The sequence below is a fragment of the Bombus terrestris genome, chromosome 7 (genome assembly GCF_910591885.1).
Source record: "Bombus terrestris chromosome 7, iyBomTerr1.2, whole genome shotgun sequence".
Lineage (NCBI taxonomy): Eukaryota > Metazoa > Arthropoda > Insecta > Hymenoptera > Apidae > Bombus > Bombus terrestris.
In genome coordinates, this window is record NC_063275.1 from 3,532,325 (window position 1) to 3,554,529 (window position 22,205).

At 37.2% G+C, this 22,205-nt stretch overlaps 1 protein-coding gene and 2 long non-coding RNA genes across 8 annotated transcripts in view; all 3 read left to right on the plus strand.

Moving 5' to 3' along the window:
* LOC100648249 (doublesex- and mab-3-related transcription factor A2) overlaps positions 1–5,043 on the plus strand; it is a 34,745-nt gene extending 29,702 nt beyond the window's left edge. The window contains exons 3-7 of one of the 2 annotated variants that reach the window (XR_007224513.1): positions 64–186; positions 680–951; positions 1,616–1,922; positions 2,994–3,540; positions 3,616–5,043. Coding sequence is in view for 1 of the 2 variants with exons in the window: in XM_003396307.4 (XP_003396355.2) it covers positions 64–186; positions 680–951; positions 1,616–1,922; positions 2,994–3,319 (1,028 nt within the window). In the remaining variant the exon portion in view is untranslated. Of the gene's footprint in view, positions 1–63; positions 187–679; positions 952–1,615; positions 1,923–2,993 lie in introns of both variants that reach the window. The other variant, XM_003396307.4, reaches the window with a different exon arrangement.
* Positions 5,044–5,909: 866 nt separating this feature from the next.
* On the plus strand, positions 5,910–13,517 carry LOC105665879. Its single transcript, XR_001098822.3, has 8 exons — positions 5,910–6,092; positions 6,997–7,153; positions 7,225–7,377; positions 7,504–7,651; positions 7,776–10,021; positions 10,116–10,920; positions 12,432–12,618; positions 12,690–13,517. It is a non-coding gene; the product is annotated as an uncharacterized LOC105665879 (long non-coding RNA).
* A 3,456-nt stretch (positions 13,518–16,973) lies between these two features.
* Positions 16,974–21,724, plus strand: LOC105665880. Of its 5 annotated transcripts, none has more exons than XR_007224725.1 (6): positions 16,974–17,063; positions 18,256–18,332; positions 18,418–18,808; positions 18,947–20,101; positions 20,167–20,477; positions 21,178–21,724. It is a non-coding gene; the product is annotated as an uncharacterized LOC105665880 (long non-coding RNA). The 5 variants fall into 5 exon arrangements; XR_007224723.1 differs by lacking the exon at positions 16,974–17,063 and adding an exon at positions 17,123–17,999 and having other exon boundaries at positions 18,256–18,808; positions 18,947–19,367; positions 19,710–20,101; XR_007224724.1 differs by lacking the exon at positions 16,974–17,063 and adding an exon at positions 17,123–17,999.
* Positions 21,725–22,205: the final 481 nt, after the last annotated feature.

Sequence of the window (22,205 nt, forward strand, 5' to 3'; positions counted from 1 at the left end):
TCTTTCTTTTTTTTTTTTTTTTTATTATTTCGCAAACGAACGATACGCCCTGTTTTGTTCCAGGCACAAAGAGGTCGAGAATCTCTGAGAGCACTACGGGAACAATGCTCTCCACGAGCGACACCGGTAACGAAGACGACCGTGACTCCGACTCCGGTGGAGAACTTCTTGCTGACCGTTCATTGGGTAAGGCTCCCTGAAATCTCGAATTTCCATCGATTCGTAACTAACGATTGAGGTTAGAATTGTAAATTTGAGTTATTACATGAAATAAATTGGAATAAAAATTGTAGATTAGTATTGTTAATTGTAATTGAATTTGCAAGAGAGCGTCTAGTGGAATCCTTCGTCCTTAGTTAAGTGATGTAGGTATCTATACATATAATAGGTCACTATAACACGTTTTTCAAATTTCCCGCGAAGACTTCATCATTAACACGTTTATTTTCAGCACCATATACAGAATAGAGAATTAATTAGAGTTGATTGTAAGCTACAAAATACGTAAATGAATGTACAAATATATAGGTATTCACCTAATTTTCGTGTTTAGCTAAAACCATAAATAAACCTAACCTAAATAGAAATTGCTATATCTTATTGCGATATCTTTATAAATATTCATGTGTTTATGAACATAGGTAAACCTAACCGGAAAATAATTTTTCTGTAACTGCAGTTCCGACGTCGGTTGGAATGACGGAGAACGATACAACGCGAAAACGGTCAAATAGCTTGAATGACTCCGAAGATGGAAGCCCGGAACCAGGTTCTCAGAGTCCGACGCACACACCTCCACTGACGCCAGCACTAACGCCGCAAAGGGAGGATACGCCGGCGCCAGAGAATCTCAGCCTCCGCAAAAGCGGAAGCCCTCAGCAGACGCAACAGACCCTTCAGCCAGTGGACCTGGTGCAGCCTAGACCTAGTCCACCGTTACCCTCGTTGGCGGTAAGCTTTTTACCTTAATCCTTTTACGATTACGAGTCCATACAGGGGATTTCAAACGAAACGATTTCGATGTAGAAGATATAGAGGAACCAATTTATAAGCTGTTTAGTAGTCAAATCGATCAACTTCATTTTTTGTAATTTTTCAATATATATCTACGGAAAATTTCACTGAAATCGACTAACTTTACCTTTAGCAATCTTTTTTCTGTGCGAGCTCGTTTTCAATTTTTTTATGTATATATACCTAAATCAAAAGTTTGACAAATTCGTGTAAACGAAGTGATTTTATTAATGATATAAGTGATAATAAATATATTATAAATGTGTGTGCTTATGAAAATTCATGCTTTTTGTGGACATAGAAGAGCCTAGCCTAAACAGAGCTCTGTTTTAACTTCTAAACTTGTAAATTCAATTATATAATTATATTATGATAAGTTCTATTACTATTTTTTTTCCATAATATTTAAAGATATATTGCATTAATTTATTTGTAATGAATGCATACATTGTTGCAAAAAAGCGACGTAGTTTATTTTGAACATAATCCTACGAAGGAGGAGAGCAAAGTTAGAATTATATTAGGCATGCTAAATGCTACTCCATAACCATTTCCACATTATTTCTTACACCATAAACAATGCTTACAATCTCTTTTCCAGGCTGCAGCGACGGCAGTACACTTTCCACCTTACGCTCCCCTCTATGGTCCAGCAGCGAGTTCTCTCTACTGTTCACCAGCTTTGTACCAGCATCAGCACCACCATCACATCCCAGAACCACGCGAGATCCAAATGCAAATGCAGATGCAAAATATTCAACAAACCTGCGGCCTTCAGTTACAACAGCAACAACAGCAGCAACAACAACAACAGCAACAGCAACAACGATCGCCCGTCGACGTACTGTTGCGAGTGTTTCCCGGAAGACGTCGCGCGGACGTCGAGGCTCTGTTGCACCGGTGCAAAGGTAGGCACTGCAATCCGATATCCGCGGCCATTATTCGTGGACAGAACACGATCCTCGGCTGGTCCTCTGTACTGAGAGATCGTCAGACGGACACGTGGCTGAGAAACAATTCGAGAAGATTCGTCCATAGTGTTCTCGAGTTTCCATTGCAACCCACGACCGAGTTTCAACCCTTTTGGTCGCGAGATTCGTGGTACAGTCTGGGAATGGGTTTTGGGAGGGATTCTTGGAATTTTCAAAGAGGTTAGGAATATTTTAATTGAAATTTATTGAAGGGAATTTTGAGAAGAATGATATATAGATATTGGATTTGGTTTCGGGATTTGATGAAGGGGATTTTTAATGGATACAGTATAGAATTGGGTTCCAGGGTTAGGTTCAGAATTTAGGTTTAGGTTTAAAATTAGTGTTCCAAACGTGGATTTTGGAATATTTTGAGGGAATTTTAGAAATATCTAAATAGAAAAATTAAATGCAATTTTAGAATATTCTGAGACAAGTTTAAAAATAGGTGATATGTGCTAAAGTCGCGTTAAAGAATTGTAATAAATAGTATCTGCTATTGAAAATTTTGTCGATTACAAATGCAATTTTGGAATATTCTAAAACGATGATAATAGAAGAGAATAGATATTAGATCGAATTTTCTAATATTGTAAGGAATTCTTATATAAAAGCAAGTAACTGTAGATGCTAAAGATAGATACTAAATAATAGATGCTAATGTGGTTTCGCAATTTTTAAAACACTTTCTACCGAAGGGGTTGAATTCTCGGTTTCAAACCTCTCAAGAAACGAACAAATAGTATTTCTCAATCCAGTATTCTTAATCCAATAATTTAAAGTATCCAACATAAAATAATCTACATAAATTAAGCATGCTATATAATATATCCCTTGCAACCTTCTACTATTTCCATTCCTAATCGAATGTACATCAAAGATTTTTCCAATCTAATCTAAAGAAACAAATCAAAACGATAAAATAGCCAACAAAAAGTCAAGAAAGAATGTTAAAAAGAAAAAGAAAAAAATAGGAAATAGAAACTGGCAGAGGTGTCTGTGTCGCAGGCGACGTGGTGTCGGCGATGGAGGTATTGGTCTGCGAGGACAGTCTCCAGCCGAAGTCTGCGTTCTCGCCGCTAGCAGGCGCGTTAGCGTCGGCTGCGGCCGCATCTGCCTCGGTCTCAGCCGCATATGCGAGCCGGGCCGCTTACTGCACCACTCCCATACCGTCGACCAGGCACAGGTTCCTGGCCGCGCCGTACGCGGGTACCGGCTACCTGCCCACGGTGATCAAGCCGCCCAATCAGAGCCTACACGCAAATGGAACAGGCGACGCCTATCGGGAGACCAGTCCCGATGATGCCAGTGACAAGACGAGCTACTCCGAGTGACCGGACGATGCGCAGGCCGCCACCTGGTCTTACCTGCAATAGCTTAGGGGTAACGGTGGGGAGGGATTTCGACCGTGGAAATGGCGGCGCATCCGCTGTCGTTTCTTCAAGAGGATGAGAAGTCATATTGGGGAGCGAGAGGGTTTCCAGAAGGTTTCCGAGTGGATTCTCTGTGGGATACGAAGAGGATGGTTCGAGATCATTGTGACAAGAAATATTTGGTAATTTTCTATTGTTGTTATGATGACGGAAAGGAGGTTTGGAGGTGAATGGTTCTGAAAGGAAATTTCAAGCAGATGGCAAAATTGGCGAGGACTTGGGATTGAAGAGGATCCGATGTCAACTTACGAGTTAAGTCAAGTTATCATTAGAGGTTATGATGACATAATGAAAGGTTGACAGCGAATGGTTCTGAATGGATATTTGAAGCAGAAGCTAGAGATTGATAAAGACTTGGAAATATGTGATTTCTTAAAAAAGATACGATGTCATCTTACGAATGAAATGAGTTGTCGTAAGGATTTGAAGGTTATGACGACGCAGTTTGGAAAACACAGATGGAAGTTTGGAAGCGAATAGCTTTGATGATGGAGATTTGCAACAGATGATAAGAATGAGACAGTGTCTTGAAAATGATTGGAAACAGAAAACGGGCCATGGAACCTAAGTAAGGAAGATAAGGAAGAATTGGTAAAATCTACAATTCTACTTACATACTTATGAATGTAACCTAATCCGAAAGGTCCAAAGAAGAAACTTCCAAAACATGTCTTTCCGAGGGAACCTTGCATATTTCCTCAAAAACATAGTAGTCGCGTTACATACAAGGTATGTCACTTAAGAAGAAATCAAAGTTCTTCGAAGGAAATCAAATATGGCGGAAGAAGACGTTCCGCAATTTTATAGCGTGTGAACCACAATGAAGAATTCCCGTAGACCCTCTCCACCGCGTGCTGCGGATACCGTTAGAAAATTTTCAATCCTGAAAAGTTGAAGATTTTTTGTCGAACGTCTCTAAAGAATATATGAAACAGTGTGGCCAGTAATCCACCGAATAATACAACTCGTGTCGATCAGTTTCGTATAGTGTTTCGTTCCGTGAACGTACTAAGAGAAACAGATCACGATAAAGAGAATGAAAAACGAGCCGTTTGTGCGATGAACGGCTGTCTCATTGTAACAATATATCTTTATACATGTGTAGATAAAGCGACTTAACGAAGTGTGTATGTGTGTGTGTGTGTGTGTAGGTTATGTTCGAGAGAGAGAGAGAATGAAAGAAGAAAATTGTATTGTCACGATAAAAATTAACCAGTAAAAAGAAAACAGGAAAAAGGAGAAAGGAATTGTAAATACGCGTGAATTGCTTTAGCCTGATCATCCATTGCAGTTAACCGGAAATACTGTCACGGAGTATGTTTAGCGAAGTTACACCCGTAATAAATAACGAAAAGAGCAAAAACAAAAATAAGAAAATTCAAAAAAAATGATGTTGAGGAAAAAAAGAACATAAAACGGAAAATAAATTACGTGTTTCTGGATACAGGAACATGTACGTATAACACGACCGATTATGCATAAGTGTTTGCCTGTAAGTATCACGGCTCTAAGATGTTTAGATTCGCCGGCGACCAGAAGCGTCGTTCTTTGTAGTTACCATATGTTATCCGAGAAAATGTATAGACGGTTTATGAGAATAATAAATAAGATATTGATACTCCATACATAGTGTTGGATAATGAATCTTACCCTTTGTTCACAATTTAATTTTTCTTCTCTTTCTTTCCTTTTTAAAAGCTTTGAGCTTGAAAAAATTTTTGTTTAAAATATAATATACCCATAAAAGGTAAATATTATACTTTAATCTCTATGCTTTTATAAACATCTTTATTAATTATAATCTAATATTCTTTACTTACCACTGTACTATGAGCAATCAAATTTGTATATACATACATATATTTATTGATAGAAATTTAATAACTTCTATAAATATTAGTTTCTGTGTTCCAAACAATAGCGTAGAATTATTACTAATTATTTGTTATTTCTCCCATAAACAAAGTAAATTCTTGCTAAAAATATAAAATAATAAGGTTTGTAGTTTCATGGCGGACTGGTTTCCAACGTTGTTTTCGCGGAATTCGAAAAAGAAGCCAGTGAATAACGAACGATTACCACGGATCGGTGGTACGAAGCGAAAAAACAGAAAGAAAGCATCGAGGAACGCGAGGAATTCACTTTCCCCTGGGCCCGATATTTCCAGTGATTTTTCGTTTTTCTAATTTCTCTCTTCATACGGAACTTCATCGTTCGATGCACTATATACATATAGGTATACACTATGCTTCAAAACATGCATGAATCTATCCCCACCATAGCTATGATTCTCTAGCCAATCTAACTAAAGAGAAAACATAGTTCAGTTGAATGAGTAAGACGTTATTATTTAGTGCTAAAGAGAAGTTCCTTGTTTTATCAAAATATTGAAAATCGTCGATTAAATTAAGAATACTTAAAAGATAAAAAGAAAGAAAGGATCAAGCTTGAAAATTTGTTTTTAGAGAGAAACAGACTCTAGTTGTTTCATTGACTATGGCGTTTCAGTACGTTCGAGTGTTAAGTTGCTATCGGTAAATATCTTTCAGTATTCTCAAAGTCAATTAAATTTGTACTGTTATTACTACAGAGATGATTGAAAGAGTATCACAATTGCTCATTTCTGACAATGTATCACCGCTTATGGATATTTGACCATTTATAAACATAAACGGTAAGTTCACATAAATACATAGATAATACTATTCTATCATAAGCTTGGACGACTTCATATGCATTTCCATAATGTGACAATATAACGTGATTGACAATGTTTAAATTAAAGAAGGACTGAAAGAATAAAATTCATACATTTTTTACTTTGGAATTATAAGAAAAATCTAACAAAATTGTTGAGTATACGATCTCTATATACCAAACTCGCGATACATGTACAAATTTCTCCCAATTTAAAAACACCCGAAGACTAATTCGTGATCAATAATTTCACAAAAAATGGTTATCATTCTCATAACCAACAAATAGTTGTCCATCAGCAGTCGAGAAAAATTCTCGATTGTAGACAAAACGAGGATTCGATCGAATAATGGTTGAAAGGAACACGAGTTTGTATCGTGATGAAGGGACAATCTTCCACTCGACTTGAAATTCTTAAACGAAGGGAACGCTAGGAGAAAAGGTATCGGATGTCGGATACAGTTCGCAGGTGCAGAAAGATAGGCACGGCTATAGAGGGCGACGTGAACCAAGGAATCTTTGAAATTGGATCGGTTTCATGCTCGATGCACCATTTGGATCTCCGAGCAGTCGATTTCCTGCGAATAGATTCTCGGCGACGCGACTAATCGATTTTACCACTCGATTTACGACCAGATCCCTGCTGAATGATCGATTCAGTCCGTCATTCGTCCATGTTGAAAAGTGAAGAGAGAATGTCTTTCAATCCTTAATTTGAACAAGAGTGATTTTGTGAAATATATGTAGAACTTATTTCAAAGTATCATACATTAGTATGAAATGTCAATTTTCTGAGGTTTTCAGAAATTCTTATTATATCTCGCGCCTTGAGGTTCTATATAGTTTTTGTGTTGACCATGTAATATTATACTATGTTATAGGCAACTATATAAATAGTCTAACAATGGAAGTAGATACGAAAAGACTTTAGGAAACTCGTTCGAAAATATAACTTTATTAACAATATAACTACCTCGACTAAATTGAAATCTAATACTAAATAATTTTGCAAGAAAACTATTGGAAAGCATTCACTGTGTAAGTATAGCGACTACGAGTTTTTAAATATTTCCCAACATTACCTAATCTCACCATCTCAATTTATTAAGGCCACCAGTCCTAGAATTGAAAAATGCTTCGAATGCCACCAGTGTCCAAGTACAAAAATAAAAATCTACAGATATAGAATTGAGTGAATAGAAAAGAGATGTAAAAATTTCATATTCCACTCCCTGAATCTTTTGTATGGTTACTTTCGTCGCGTAAGATGTTACGTTATTGTACAACAAAATTGATTTCAATTTATTTACAAATATGATTCCTTTATATTAATTTATACATAACAAAACTTTATACAATTTATATAATAAATGTATTATATATTTTAGATTGCTATCCATGAACAAAGAAATATTTAACATATTAAGAAGATCTTTGGCACAAAATTGAAACAGCTATCATCTATATTATCGTCCCTTTCATATTTTCCTCAAACTTAAAAGATTTGTTAGCGGATGGAAACCACAACCTGATATGGTATGATCATATCTTTTTTATCCCATTGTGCATTTGCAAAATGTGAGAAACGTAACAATATCTCGACTAATCTCACCAACCTTCCGATATATTATAAAAACAGTAATTGATACGCGTTCTTCAGGTGCGAACAACGTAAACCCTCGACGAGGAATGCGACGAAACCGAACACAACTGAAAATGGTTTTCCAAGCAGTGAGGCGGCCGTCCGTTCCACACTCGCTTGTTGGTTCGCCGTTGAAGCAGCCACGACTTTGCTAAATAAAATCATTTTCGCGGCCGCCGATACTCTAGGGAATAATTACGAGTGGTGGCGGATTACGCGCGTGCACCAGCCGGGCTGCCTGCTGGTACACGGTATCGATGAAATACCGATAATCGATTGCCCTATACAAGGCATATATCCGGTAGGTCGATGGCTGAACACGCGCCTACTGTTCTATACCCGGCAATTTGTACCGGTGCTGGCGGCGGTGCACGCGGTTGCATTATAATACCGCCGCGGCCCGCTTATTATTTACGAGCGATGGCTGGCTGGCTCCAAGGGGTGGCAATATATCGACACCCCGCGGAGTTTCCTCCTTTGGCTACTGGTTACCATTCATAATGGAGTATAATGGCCCCCTTTCCGTCGTTCCGTAGCCGAGCCACAGGGTCTACAATCCAGGAGTTTAATCCGCAGTCAAAGTGCAACAACCCCCCATCGCCGTGTACTAGCCAGCTTCTGTATATATATATCTAATTCTAGCTCTATTTCGCTTTTACTTATGTTCTATATTTAACCGTAGAGACTGTCGTGGGTGAAATTTCAACCTCTCTCGAATTTCTGTTGTGCTGTAATAATACCATTGCAGTGTTAGTTATAATCTAGTAAAATAATCATCTTTATACTTATTGTCTAATATTTAAAAATGGTAAAAAGTTAAAGAGATGTTGTTATAAACCACTGCAAAGCAATAATTTTTCTATTTTCAATTCAGCATCTTTAATATTTAGCAGTGATGAAAGATATAGTGAATACTGTTGATCTCTAAAATAAAAATAGAATATACTGGGGTAGAATTTCATAACATGATATTCTTTGATTATTAGTTCTAGGGTTTAAATTCGTTTGTATTTATATTTGTACTGTAATCCTATCAAGAGGGAAAATTTCTTTTATGAATTGTTAATAGTAAAATCTTATTCTTTCTGATGCTTTTGTGAAGAAGACATAATACACTAAAATTAATCATTCATTTAGTTACCAATAGGATTTGCAATTTTAAATCTTATCAGGGGAATCGAAGAAAAAGTAGGCTTGCATAAATACTTGGAAAAAGATGCTTTTGAAAGAGGAAATTTTGGTGGCAACCGTATCGCAGTAGCAGGGAAGATATAGTGAAGACTAAATACAGAAAATGATTCGATGCTGGTGATGAAGGGATGTAGTTTTTATTTGAAGCAGAATAGTAATTAGAATAGAATAGAGTAGTAATATAATACGTAGAAATATATCAGCTCCTTTAAAGGTACAACTCATATGAAAATATACAAATTAAAAACAGTATTGTTTAATAGTACCACGTTTCCTCTAAACAACCGCCAAAACACTACATTCTTTACGTTCCATTTCCAGATTTCAACAAACTACAAAATCACTACTGTCCATATACACCAATACAACCACCAGGATGTCCAACTATAGGCACCAATACTGTAAATCGAATCTCAGCGTAACAACACAATTAAACAAACAACCAAAAAAAAAAAAAAAAAAAACGAAGGAAAGGAAAAAAAAAGAGATTGAAAGTAAAAATAGAATATAAACAATATGCCGTTGAAAAATCGAGAAACGAATAATCGTTTCCATTTACCCGCTGCGTTTTTCTAAACGGTAAAGAAAGGTGACGCTCGTAAAATTTCGTTCGATAAAAATTTCAATACAAAACATAGAAAGTGTGTGTAGGAGAGAGAGAGAAAGAGACCAAAAAATCGGGGGTGGAGCAGAGAACGGGATCGCGCTCAAAATCGAAAATCAATGGAAACATCGATATTTGTCGAATACTTAAAAAGCACGATCCCGCGGAAAAGCGGCGAAACACAAGCGGACGGCCCCGCTGGGATGGCTTTTAAAATTTTTTCGACTTCCATCAATATTTGCTCTGACTTCGCTGCCCCTCTCTTCCTACACCCACTGCTGTGTTCACCTCTCCGGCTGGGAACGCCGAGCTTCACCCTCTACCTGTATCGACCGTGTACACGTGTGTGCAGCCACGTATATTTGCTCGTGGCTGGCTCAAGTGCGCGTTTTGGAAGCCAATTCTGAATTGGATCCTTCGAATCCTTGTCACGGATCAGGGAAGAGTGTATAGTGTTGCCGAACGTCGGGTAAATAGACGCTGTATTTGTTTCCTTTTCCTTTTTTATCTTTCCCTTTTTTTTTACTTGTTTTTCTTACTGATTCTATTTTCTCGTATTTTAGGAGTGAGAGGAAGAAAGAGTTGATGAAATTATAACATTCAATGTATTGATTGATGCATGAGAAATGTAATGTTATGTAAAATAATTACATTGGTATGTGTAAATATTGAAAATGTTGGGTTTTACAAATAGTGTACAAGTATAATATTCTAGTAAGTATGCAATGGAATGTTTCTGGTGCAGTATCTCACTTGATTCAAAGTACAGAGTAATTTGAGGATATGCTTTTGAGGATGTAGATCAATGTTTCCTATTGTTTTCTAACAATGCTCTCAATAACATTAGCCATCTCAAAAGGGGTCGAATTGCTTATAAGTAATAACAATCCTTTAGTATCTAATACATGATACTGAAAATAAAAGATTAAGCACTAAATTACAGTAAGATATCAGTACACATCACTGTTATTCAACGTAGTTAAGTAAAATAGAAGTTCTGGAGTGAAACAAAGATTCATTAAAGATATCAATACACTGTTGAATAACTGTATCAAATACTACTTAACAAACCCACCCCTTTTTCTTCAGGATAGTCACAAAAATTCCTCATACGTTTCAACCACCAATCCTAACTTATTATTTATTTAAAGAACATAAATTAGTACAAAATCAGTAAACACTATTAAACAGAAAAAAAGGAAAGATCTACATAACATGAACAAATTTTACAGTGAAACCATTCGGAAATCAGAGCTACAAAATGGAGCGCGCCACTACGTTCCAGAAATTCTCGCGAGAATATCGTCGGGAAACGTGGCCGCTTCTTTGTGAACCGCTTCGTCTCTATTTCTACCGATATATATCGAGGTATTTCATTGGGCAATACTTTATTATCTTCCTCGGGTTATGAAGCGGAGTGGTCGGTCGACGAGAACTCGGGATGAAACGGGATACAGAATGGGATGTAGAGGGTTGAAAGAGTAGAGAAGAGAAGGGCAGTGGATGATGGAAAGGGAAAGAAGGAGAGAAACAACGAAAAGAGGGAAGAGAGAGAGGGATAGAAACAGAGTAATAGAGCAGACACCGGAGGCCACGGACACCAGCGTTTGGTGCAAATCGTACTCCTGAGGGGTGTCACGAAACAATTCCCAACTGAATAATATTAGTATCTAACAATGGACGTGCTAAATTGAAATACAGCGAGAGGACTGCGTCGTCCCCCTCTGGCTTCTCCGTATACAGGGTGTTCTGTAACTGGTGGTGTGAGACTCTTAAACGGTTCACGGATCCTTGGTTATATAGCAAATAAAGAATAATTACTTTTGCTGTCACGAATAGAATAAAATTCATCTAAAGTCTAAAAATAAATCTATGTAAACGTACATAGCGCATATACATAATACATTATCAATTTCTTTTTTTTAAGATCAGATTTATAATCAAGATCTTGATTCTTTTACGCAGTTGAATTTATAATATTAATAGCAAAATTTTATAATACAAGGCATATGTTAGAAGATACAAATGCTAATAAATTCTTATAAATAAGAATAACAGGTATTAGTGTTGCTTTGATTCAATTTTAACTAACAATTGTCGCTAACATAATTGTCTTTAATTTTTGTTACGTTTCCACAAGATAACTTATTATTAGAGAAGCAACCACAAGAGTGGACATTGTGTTAGAGCAAATATTATTATTTAAAATAAAGAAAGAAAAGGAGAATGGAGATGATTTCATAAAAGAAGATAGCTCCAAAGATAGTTGTATTTTAGTAGCAATGAATGAAAATATGGTAAAAACAAAGAAATTTAATTCTGAATTCATTTTTTTTTTTTTTTTTTATATAAAATCATTCTATTTCCGATTATGCCACAAGTTATGGGACACCCTGTATATCACTGTCTCTATTTTACTCACTGTACGAAGACTGCACCTTTCATTGAAAATGTGTGTGCAACGAAATTTCTATTACTCCCTCACGGATTACGTTGCCGCGTCCTCCGGCTAGGATGGCTCTGTACCTTTTTCGTCTACGTGTTGGTTCGAACAGCGCGCATAGTACCATCGCACATAGTTGCAGAGAGAATGGAACGAAACTCGCCGGTAGGGTGAGGAATAGCATGCAAATGAAATATTAATTAAATCTATTAAAATTCTCTGTCTCCTTTCACGACCTCTCCTTTCTCGTCTGTTACCGTTCCACGTTTCTACCATCTTCTGATTCTTCTGCTTTTTTTGGAAGAATCTTTGTTGTCTAAACGAACTTACAACGCTTTGTTTCTTTTATTTTTATTTCCTTTATTTATTCTCCTTTTTAAGAAAGATTTAGCTTCGATTTTTTATCCGACGTTATGGTTATTTATTTTCTTTCCAGGGTACTTTGATGACGTCTTTTTTCTTATTTAGAGCGGTTTTTAAAGCGTACTTAACTTCGTGTCTAAAGCAGTTTCTGATTAACACTTTCGCACCCGGCCATTTCTTCACTTCGCTAGAACTGAAAGCCGCGCCAAAAGGAGTAAGCCCAAAGCTGGTTCCCGCAGGTTTCTGTCACTAACAGAAGGGTACGAATTATAAAATTTATCTTCCAATATCAACTTTACTTCTTGGCCTTTTTAAACTTTATGTAAAATAGGCTGCTAATAACTTAGAAGATCTTCAAGATTTTGATCGATGAACAAGAATACTGGATAAGTATTGCTGAAAGATTTGCAAAGAGAGACACTTGTATTGTATTATGCTAGTACATCTAGTATAAAATTATTGATTTGCCAATAGCAAACAACTGCATATAGCTCAATTATATAGCTTGGCATTATCTTATATAAGTTGAATTTTGTTTGCTGATAAGAACAACAATGGTAATTGACTACAATTTCTCATTTTGATTTCAAAGTTAAGAAGCAAAAGCTATAATAAGTAGACTTCTTGGTATCAGCGCAATGATACGGTATAAAGTAGAATATTATACTGACATAGATCCTGACATATATGCACAACTTCTAACGGTATGTCATGTAGCATTATACAGTTAAAAAACGACCCAATTAATAGACTAACAATATATATCATCAGAGTAATTGAAAGTTTTCAAGATAAAGAATCGAATCGACAGAAACTCGCCTTCCACCCTCCGCTATTACTTTCCTCCACCTCCACCCTCGAAGCCGCCCTTTCATCGGTTATACGTGCGCGTATTTCACTGTTCCGAGCCGCGGTGTTTCGGCCGACAAGGCCGCGCCACCATCAAATTCATTCTATCACTCGGGCATATTCCATTAATTACTTTCACTTTGCGTCAATGGCATTTCCATTTCAATGATCGTCGTCGCCCTCGCCTCCACGCGTCGACGCCGTTTCCACTGCCGGCATCCCCTTCCAGTGGAATCCGCCGCTTTCTGTTCTCCATTGAATTACGTTTTGTATTGTAAGTGAAATATAACAGCCGCCTACCTATCCGGAGGCGGAGTCTTATCTCCTTTCAATTATGTATTTTCTTTTTCTTCTTCCATCTCTTCCTTTGTATTTTTCACCTTTTCGCCTTTTCTTTGTTTCAGTTTTCAAAAGTAACTTTGTCAAAAAATTTCTTTCCACAATTTCAATAGAATATGAATAAAATGACAATTAATTACAGTTCCTCGTTCCAATAGAGAATTATAAATCAGTGGTTGTTAATTAATAAAAGAGAACAGTGGATTGATAAGCGTGTAAACTGAAGTTTACAAAATAAAAGGAAAGTAGAGAAAACACATCTTTTAAGATCCTTACAAAATTCTTATCCTATTTTCCACGAATCTTAATAAGAGATACACTATTCTAGGAAATTGGTAAATCAACATTTTGCTTGAGATATTTTATTTAAAAAAATATACACCAAAATAAAATGTCGAACCCAAGAAAAGGATTAATTCAAATTCCAACGAAAGAGAAGGCGGAGGAACAATTTCTCGCAAGATTTTCTCTAAGCTGTTCTTCGATTCTCGACAAATCTTAATAAAAGGAAGACAACGTATACTCTTGACATAGAGAAATTCAGGAGAAGATCCTGACCGCAGTTTATTCAACGAAAAAGAACATTATCCTGCGTACCCCGCGATCTTAGCATCGCATAATGTTGAAGTGTGCAACAATAAAGCGAAGAGAAGGTTACAGGTACTTCTTTCACGCAGAAGACGTTGCATTCGTCGACTGCGTGTACTCGTCGAGATCTTCGAGGAACGAGGACGAGAGTCGTGGTTCGTCGAACGATGTTCAAAAGGAGAATAGGGTCAACACGGTGTAGAACCGATTTGCCTGTTCGACTGTTACCGAAGGAAAAAGAGAAAACGTGGACGATTGGATGGACGAAGACGAGGAAAAAGAGACGGGGGAGGTTGGAAGCGAAGCCGATGGAGCGGACGATCCTTGTTATTGTAGCCATAATGGATGGGCAAACAGGAGGACACGAGATCGAAACCGTGGCAGGTAAAACGTAGCTCATGGTCTCGTTGTACCTGCGTAAAAGCCGTGTCACGAGTCAAACATTACATAAGAATCCGATTTAACGCGTTATACGAGGTGAGCGACCATTCTATAAGATCAATAAGATGAATCTTTCAGCGAATTATAAAATCTTTCTTTTGGGGGGAATTTATAATTAATTTATTTTTTATGTTTGCTTTTTTCTACTTGCTAAATTGAAAATCTTGAGCAAAATGTTGTTCGTTCAATTTCGTAGAATCGACGATTGTTTCTTCTTCTCTCTCTCTCTCTCTCTCCTTCATTTTCGCTTAAATTGAGGGCTTTGTGTCATTGGAGTGCGCTATTAGTTGTGTGGTAAACGTTTATTCAGATTGTTGGATGATGAACCTTCTGTTAGTTCTATGTAAATACAGAGATCTTTCTGGAAGTTGTCTTTCAAATCATTATTCATTACTATGTCTACTTTCTATTTCAAAGTCTAAATACATGGAGCCTGACTTGGTAATTAAGAAAAGTATACACTGAATATCTCTATGCAACATACAGAGTGTTTCATAATACAGGCAACATTTACTTGTATTTATTTATAATTCAAATAATTTGAAATTTTATTCGTGCGTAGTAAAACCTCAATCTTGGTGGATTTTAATTTTAAAATGTTAAGAAAACGCAAATACTTAGGATGCATCTATGCATTTCCAAACTTATGCTAAGATAACCTCTCTTGGTCAGTCTAAATTACGCTTCTACATTTCCTGCGCCTATTTCTGTTGCACCTTCTATACTTCATATAAGCATTAGAAAAAGAACTATAGATATAATTCTCTGTTTTATAGTGGCGATGCAACCTCGTTCCAATATCATGTCGATCCCGAGACACGTACTCCTGATCCATTGTCCTTTTTACAGGCCACGTGATCTCGAATTCGTCCGGAATAGTTTCGCGGTGACAATGAGCATACCTACTCCTTCTATCCTCTCCCTACTTCGCGATCCAGCTTTCTTCCAGGGGCAACGGATATTGAATACCGTTTCCACATGCCCACCACGTAGCCAGATCGCGAGGATCACGATTCTATCACCCCCTTATCGCGGTGACCTTAACGCAACGCGGGTTTTCAGGCCACCGATCTTCCTTCCTCTTTCCCCTTGCCTCAATTTCTCTCATCGAAGATCGTCCATTATTCGACGATATTAAAATTGTCTTCTATAATCGAGCCGCGGCTTGAATAATTTCCGGGACAGAACGTTTCCAGGTATTGGAGTGCCTTCGACCTAGTATTTTAATGCAAAGGGATTATGATGCTTTCATGAATCCCCGGTATGATGATCTTTTTGTTTCTTTGTTTTGTTTTTGTTTCTTTTTCTCTTTTTTAGGTTATGATTGCTTGATGATGATAATTTTTAAGGTTAGAATGTGAGGAATGCTAAAATGGGGTTTTAAATGAATTTCATATTAATACGGACAGATCAAGTACAGTTTAGTAAGTGTGAATTTCTATGCATTTATAGGAAATTTCAAAGTGCAAAATTGCACAGAATGCATGTTATTCTGAAGCTCTATAACGTTTGGTAAGTGATACAATTTTCTATCGAGGCTCTACTTTCTCAATTATATTCTCAAAAATACGAATTTGCATAAAAATCCGTAATCTAGTTATTACAATGTATGATGAAACAATTAGTTGATGATTAAGATACATTTAAACGAAGAACCAAAGATTGAAAAGCTAAAGATATTAAGTCTTAGGATATTAATAATCCAATCACGAACAAGATTTTCAGTTTTTCTAATTTTTCCAGACTGATTGCAATTTTGAGATACATTTCAAAACCAGCTGAGTGTAGATGCAAGTATCTTAAGTATTTTGGAATCTCCTTGAAAATATTCGGGCCCAATTGTATGGCATTGAAAAGCATTCTGGCGCGGGGGCAACGTATATTAATCCGGGATTACTTTCGAACGTGCGACTAATTTAATTTTTCGTCTCCCCTCCTCGCGATCTCTTTCGTGACCCTTCAGCCCGTTGTCAATTGCAGGTCGACACCTTTGCCCCGTCGCGTGCGCCTAATCGCTTTAGAATTAACTGCACCCCTGCGTGCTTTTGTGGGGACCTTCGATATCTTGGGGACGAGGATTCACTGAACGGGACTCGCTCCCGGTTTCCTTTTAATTTGCCGACCAAACGCATGACTTGACACGCAACAGTGTCTCCAAACCTTATTTGAAATTCTAAAGTACAAATTGAGATGCGATCTCACGACCAGTTCCAGTTTGTTACCAACCTAGATCTAGGAAAAGATACAATATATTTTCACTACTTAAGTACATGCAATATGTTGACTATTTTATTCATTCGTTGATTATTATTCAGAATTATAAAATTACGTTTTTAGAGGTAAACAAAATAAACATTGATATACATATGTAAAACTTTAAAAGTTACTAGTACTAATAGTAACTGCTCTTGCACAGGAGGAGCAAATTAAGTAATAAAATAAGATAAACTTTATAAATCATTTCCACAAACTGTAAATCATCTTTAAGGTAAATTTATCACTTCATTAATATTATTAGTAGTATAAGTTAGTTATATATAGGTCTAGAAAACACTGCATAATTTGGTTTCTTTCTGTAACCAAGATACCAAACAACACAATGAAAGATCTAAAATAGAATTGCCAATAAACTGTGAAATTTATTAAGAATACTTTAGTTCAAGAGAAACCTAAAAACGCGAATAAATACAAGAAAATTGATAACATCGATGATCGTGTAAATGTTAACCTAAACCTAACATAACCTAACATTCGCAAATGTCATATGGGTGAACAGGAATGTGAGAAACGGCGAAAAAGCGGCAGATAGGCATCGCGGCCAAGTCGAAAATTGTGACGTTGCTCGGCATTTGGTACAATTTTTTCCATGAAGTTAATGTTAATCAGTGGCGGACGTGACGTGGATGGAGGGTGCTCGACTGGATTTCATGTCGGCCGCTGCCAGGCTTGTACAGCCTGTATGCCATAAACGTGCTGCCATAAGTACTTTGGCAATATACATCCCGGCATCGGGACTCATCCATTACAACAGGCTAGCGCGTGATCGTGCAACCACTCGTGGAGCACCGGCGCGCAACGCAGAATCATTTTGTACCGTTCATTTCGGAACGACAATCCACACCACCAGCGAGACTTTCCCATATTTTCGCCCGATTCTTTTTCCGAAACGGACCCGCGAAAAATGACGTTTTATTGCTGCTATGAAACACACACACGAAGGCCGAAGTGCTGTTCGAGTGGGCACCGAATTTTCGACGGTCCATGACGATCCTCGAGGGCCGAGCTTCGCCGTTGCCATTGTTGCATGTTTTCAAAGTTCATTCGCCTGTTGATTGACAAATTTTTGACTTGGTGGAGCGCCAGAGATCGGACGATTACTGCTGCGTGATACGCGTTGGTTATCTTCGAAGAAGAAATTTTTCAAGTTCGTAGTTGATTTTATAACTAAATGTTGAAGAGTTAGAAAGAGATTGAAAATTTTTATCGATCTTTTATGGATTCGTTAAGAGAGTATATGCAATAAAAGGGGGAAGAAAATTTGAATTCAATAAATATATTACTTTTGTAAAAAATACTACCTCAACGTCAATTTCGAAATCAACTTTTGTTATCTACATTTGCAATTCATCTAATGTTTTGATTCGCTTATTCATATTTGGTTTTGTTTATTTTTGTTTCAGGTTTGCTTATATAGTGGATTACCTTATACACGCTATAAATTTATATATAGAATTATACATAATTGATTATAATCACGGTGAGTTGGTGGTGGCGTTCCAGACATTCTCGCGATATATTGAATTTTTTCTTATTATCTATCCATCCATCATTGTCTAGTACAGTAGAAGGATAACGATATATCCTCTAGAGTAGACGATCTTTGTTCGTAACGATTCTACAGGCAACAAGAGATCGTTGCACAATGAGACCCGCATAAGAGGTATTAGGAGTACGCGTGTACGCATCGCTATACACAACCAGTGGTTTTCAACATGATATAAGTAAACCCAGGATTAACTCCTTTATCCTTTACCCATTCCATAATGCCACTTCAACGATCCACTGGGCAAATGGAAAAATAACGAAACAACTAACTCGGTAACTTCTGATAAACGGAAGCATTATATCTTCTAAACTGATGAAATCATCAACCGATTTCTGAACATCGACAACATTTAGAAAATATATTCTAAACAAAGAATGCCGCATTATGAAAGGACAATCTATACAATCGTAAGCATTAATACATTCCTTACCAATCTACGTCTAAATGTATTAACTGATTACTATACTGTTGTTCGTTAGAATTATATCGCATTACTAAATTATTAGAATGTACAATTTTTTAAATAACATTCTGCTTATTTTTAGTGTATTTGGAACATAATCAGAGTTACATATGTACTAATTTAATATTACAATTCGACTACTTAACACCACGACATATGAGAAGGATAATGACATTTGAATTGCAACGATTAGCAAGTTCCCCTAGATGGCGCGTGAAGGACGCGCGAAGGAAAGCGCGCCATTAAAAGACGGACGGCCATTAACATCCGCAAAACGCTGTCAATTGACCGTCCACAAAACAACTCTTTAACCTTTTCTTCGTGGACACCCCTCCCCGAGCTGTTCCCTTATACCGGTGCTCCACAATTCAAAAATCGCGTGCGTTCTTTCACGCACGCTTTACTCACGGGGGTCCCCAAGCAAAATGCACACGCGCGTTCCACATCTCGTCTAACTCCGGTCTCTTCCATTCATTCGCGTTATGTATAGTGTACAGTGCCATGTAAGTATAATAAATAAGAACGCTTGAGGACCCATTGTGCCGATTGTTTTCGATGGCCTCGTCGAAAACGACGAGGTCTGTCGGCAGGGTGCACGCCACGGGGCACATACACATACACGCATGTGCTGACAAGTATACCTATATATATACAAGCGTGCATGCGTATATACATGCACGATTTTTCTTTCTGTTTCTTCCTGTCTCTTTTCCTTTCTAACGATTTCCTTGTTCAGGTCTTTTCTACATACTTCTACTCTTACACGGTTCAATTTTTTTCCTTTCTTTTCTACCTTCTTCCTTGCCCATATCCGCGAAAGTCTCTTAAATACTCCTTTATTGCAGTAAGGAGAAAACAAGAACTCAGCAGGATCCCTGAATGCAACCACGAAAGCTGGATACTCGGTCACAGTAATACGACGTGTACGTGCTCACTGGCCGTGCTCGAGTACGTACTTGCAGCCTTTTCCTAGCTCGGTTTAAGACGGTATTTCGAAGCGGACCGCGAGCTTCCAGTCCATCAAGCAACTGATCCTGCTGCTATGTGATTCCGTATAATGCTCCTTCCTAAGTGTTCCTTCGTCGATCCTTTTCCATCGATCCCCCGAATGCATGTATCGATCAGCTAAAGATAAAAAACGCTCGGGTGACTTCGTGGACCTAGATATGTATTGTACTACATAAAGAATGCAATCGGCCAGTGAAAAGCGAAGAAAAAAGGTGTAAAGCAAAAAAAGGTACTAAATCAATTGCCAATTGCCATAATAATAATAGATTCTACGTCGTTACTTTAAAATTACAGGCATTTGTTTAAAGGCATCGTCAGATTTGCTTTAAAATAAAAAGAAAAAAGAAGCTAACAGAATGCAATGAAACTCAACAAACGGATGGAAATTTAAAGCGTATAAGAGTACTAAGGAGACAGAAAAAGCGAAGGAGGATCAGGTACTTCTGCAACGGCTGCTGCGTCGAATAGAAGTAATATTAACATAAGGCGACGATAAAGAACAAGCGAGCAAGGGCGAAAGAAAGACTATATATAATTTAACGACGCTAAGCAAGGGAGGACGGTGTCATTTTTTTCTTGCGCAGCGTGGCCGTAGCACGATATGGGTGGGTTCGTTTTCCAACCGTAGCTTGTGTGTTCACCCCACTTACCACCGCATTTTCGCGCATTAGCCTGCGATAGCTACGTAGGAAAATATAAGGCGTATATAGGCAACCTTGGGTACCTACTCGTGTCACCCATTTCGGGCATTACGATCCCATTTCTGTGGCTATTATTATCCGGACTCAGATCTTAAATGCGTCTGCCGGATATTGCCTCTTCGGCCGTGCCGATAAAAATTTCCATGCAAATTATCGCAAGTTACGCCCACTAACTTTTCTCTGTCTCTTTCTTCTCGTTCATTGCTTGCTTGATTTGTACCTTAACTGTCTAAGCTGTCTTCTTCTTTTTCTCTCTGTCATCTTTAGAATTTGATTCTAATTTTACGCCAATGGTGATGAGCTGTGCATTTAGGGAAAGAGAATGTTGAGTGAAATCGAATATTTTTTATATATATTCTTGCATATTGTATATTGCCAAACTTTCTAATTCATGTTCCTTACAATGTGGATTTAGGGACATTTAGAATATTTTAACTTAACATGAATAATCATTGTATGCTTACCATCTTGATTAGTACAACATTTTCTTGGATATTTCCTTCCATTTATAATACCAATAGAAATATTTAGGTATTCTATTTTTCACAACTTACCCTGTACATATTCAAGTAATTATATATTAATACGTGATTTATATGCTTAGGTATGTATGTGTATGGATTGAGTAACCAGAAAGTATATCTACATGAAGAAACTCAGTTTCGAAAGAGAGGAATATAACTTGGGACAAAGAACGGATAGAGAATCTTCTTTCGTATAACTTTTTAATTAGCCAAACAATACTCGTTAGCCGAGATTATTATGATAATCTGTTGTGTACCACACTTCACCTCGTTACTCTGTTATTCATCGGGTATAGGACGAAGAATACAACATGCGAAAACAGCTAGCGGCCAATCAGTTAAGTCGAGCATTGTTTCGAACAAACGCGCGAGAGCAGAGGGTAGCCCCTAATCCTTGCGGCCTATCGAAAATCCATGATCGAAATATATCTACTCTGTCAAACGCATGCGTACCTAGATCGGTACCCTTTCGTCCGACAAGGATTTTTACGGCTTTCAATCCTGTCAGAATGAAGGACGTGTCGCCTCTGGATTTGCCATCGAAATCTTTGTTATGTACTTTGCCATAAATCAGGATGCGCTTCAATCGATGCGTTATGATCCGATCAAATTGCAGAATATATTAAATCAACGCAGACGATATTTCCTCGACGTTTTTTTCCATTCTCGCTCTTCTTACTTAAATCTAAACTAAAACTCATTATTTTTTAGTCAATTACATTTGAATTAATTTTCTCATCTTTTACCTCACATTTTTGTATCTCATTTTCATTGAGATTAACTTTAAAATTTATCGATTCGATGACAAGAAATCACAGTTGTCCCCTCATCCATTTCACCAATGAAAGAAAAGAACCAATATTTTTATCTAGTGAAGTATATAAGTGAAGATTTCAAGAGAAAAACATAATAAGTATATACTTTTGTGGATTTTTTTATTTTAACATCACCTCATGATTAAACAGAATAATTTTAATATGAGATCATTGAAAATGAAAACAGCCTGCCAAGTTCAAAGATGTTAGTCTTAAAAATAGTTAATAAGTTGACAAAGTTTTGTTTAAAACAAAGATACAATCATCAAGACAAGCAATACATACTTTAATAT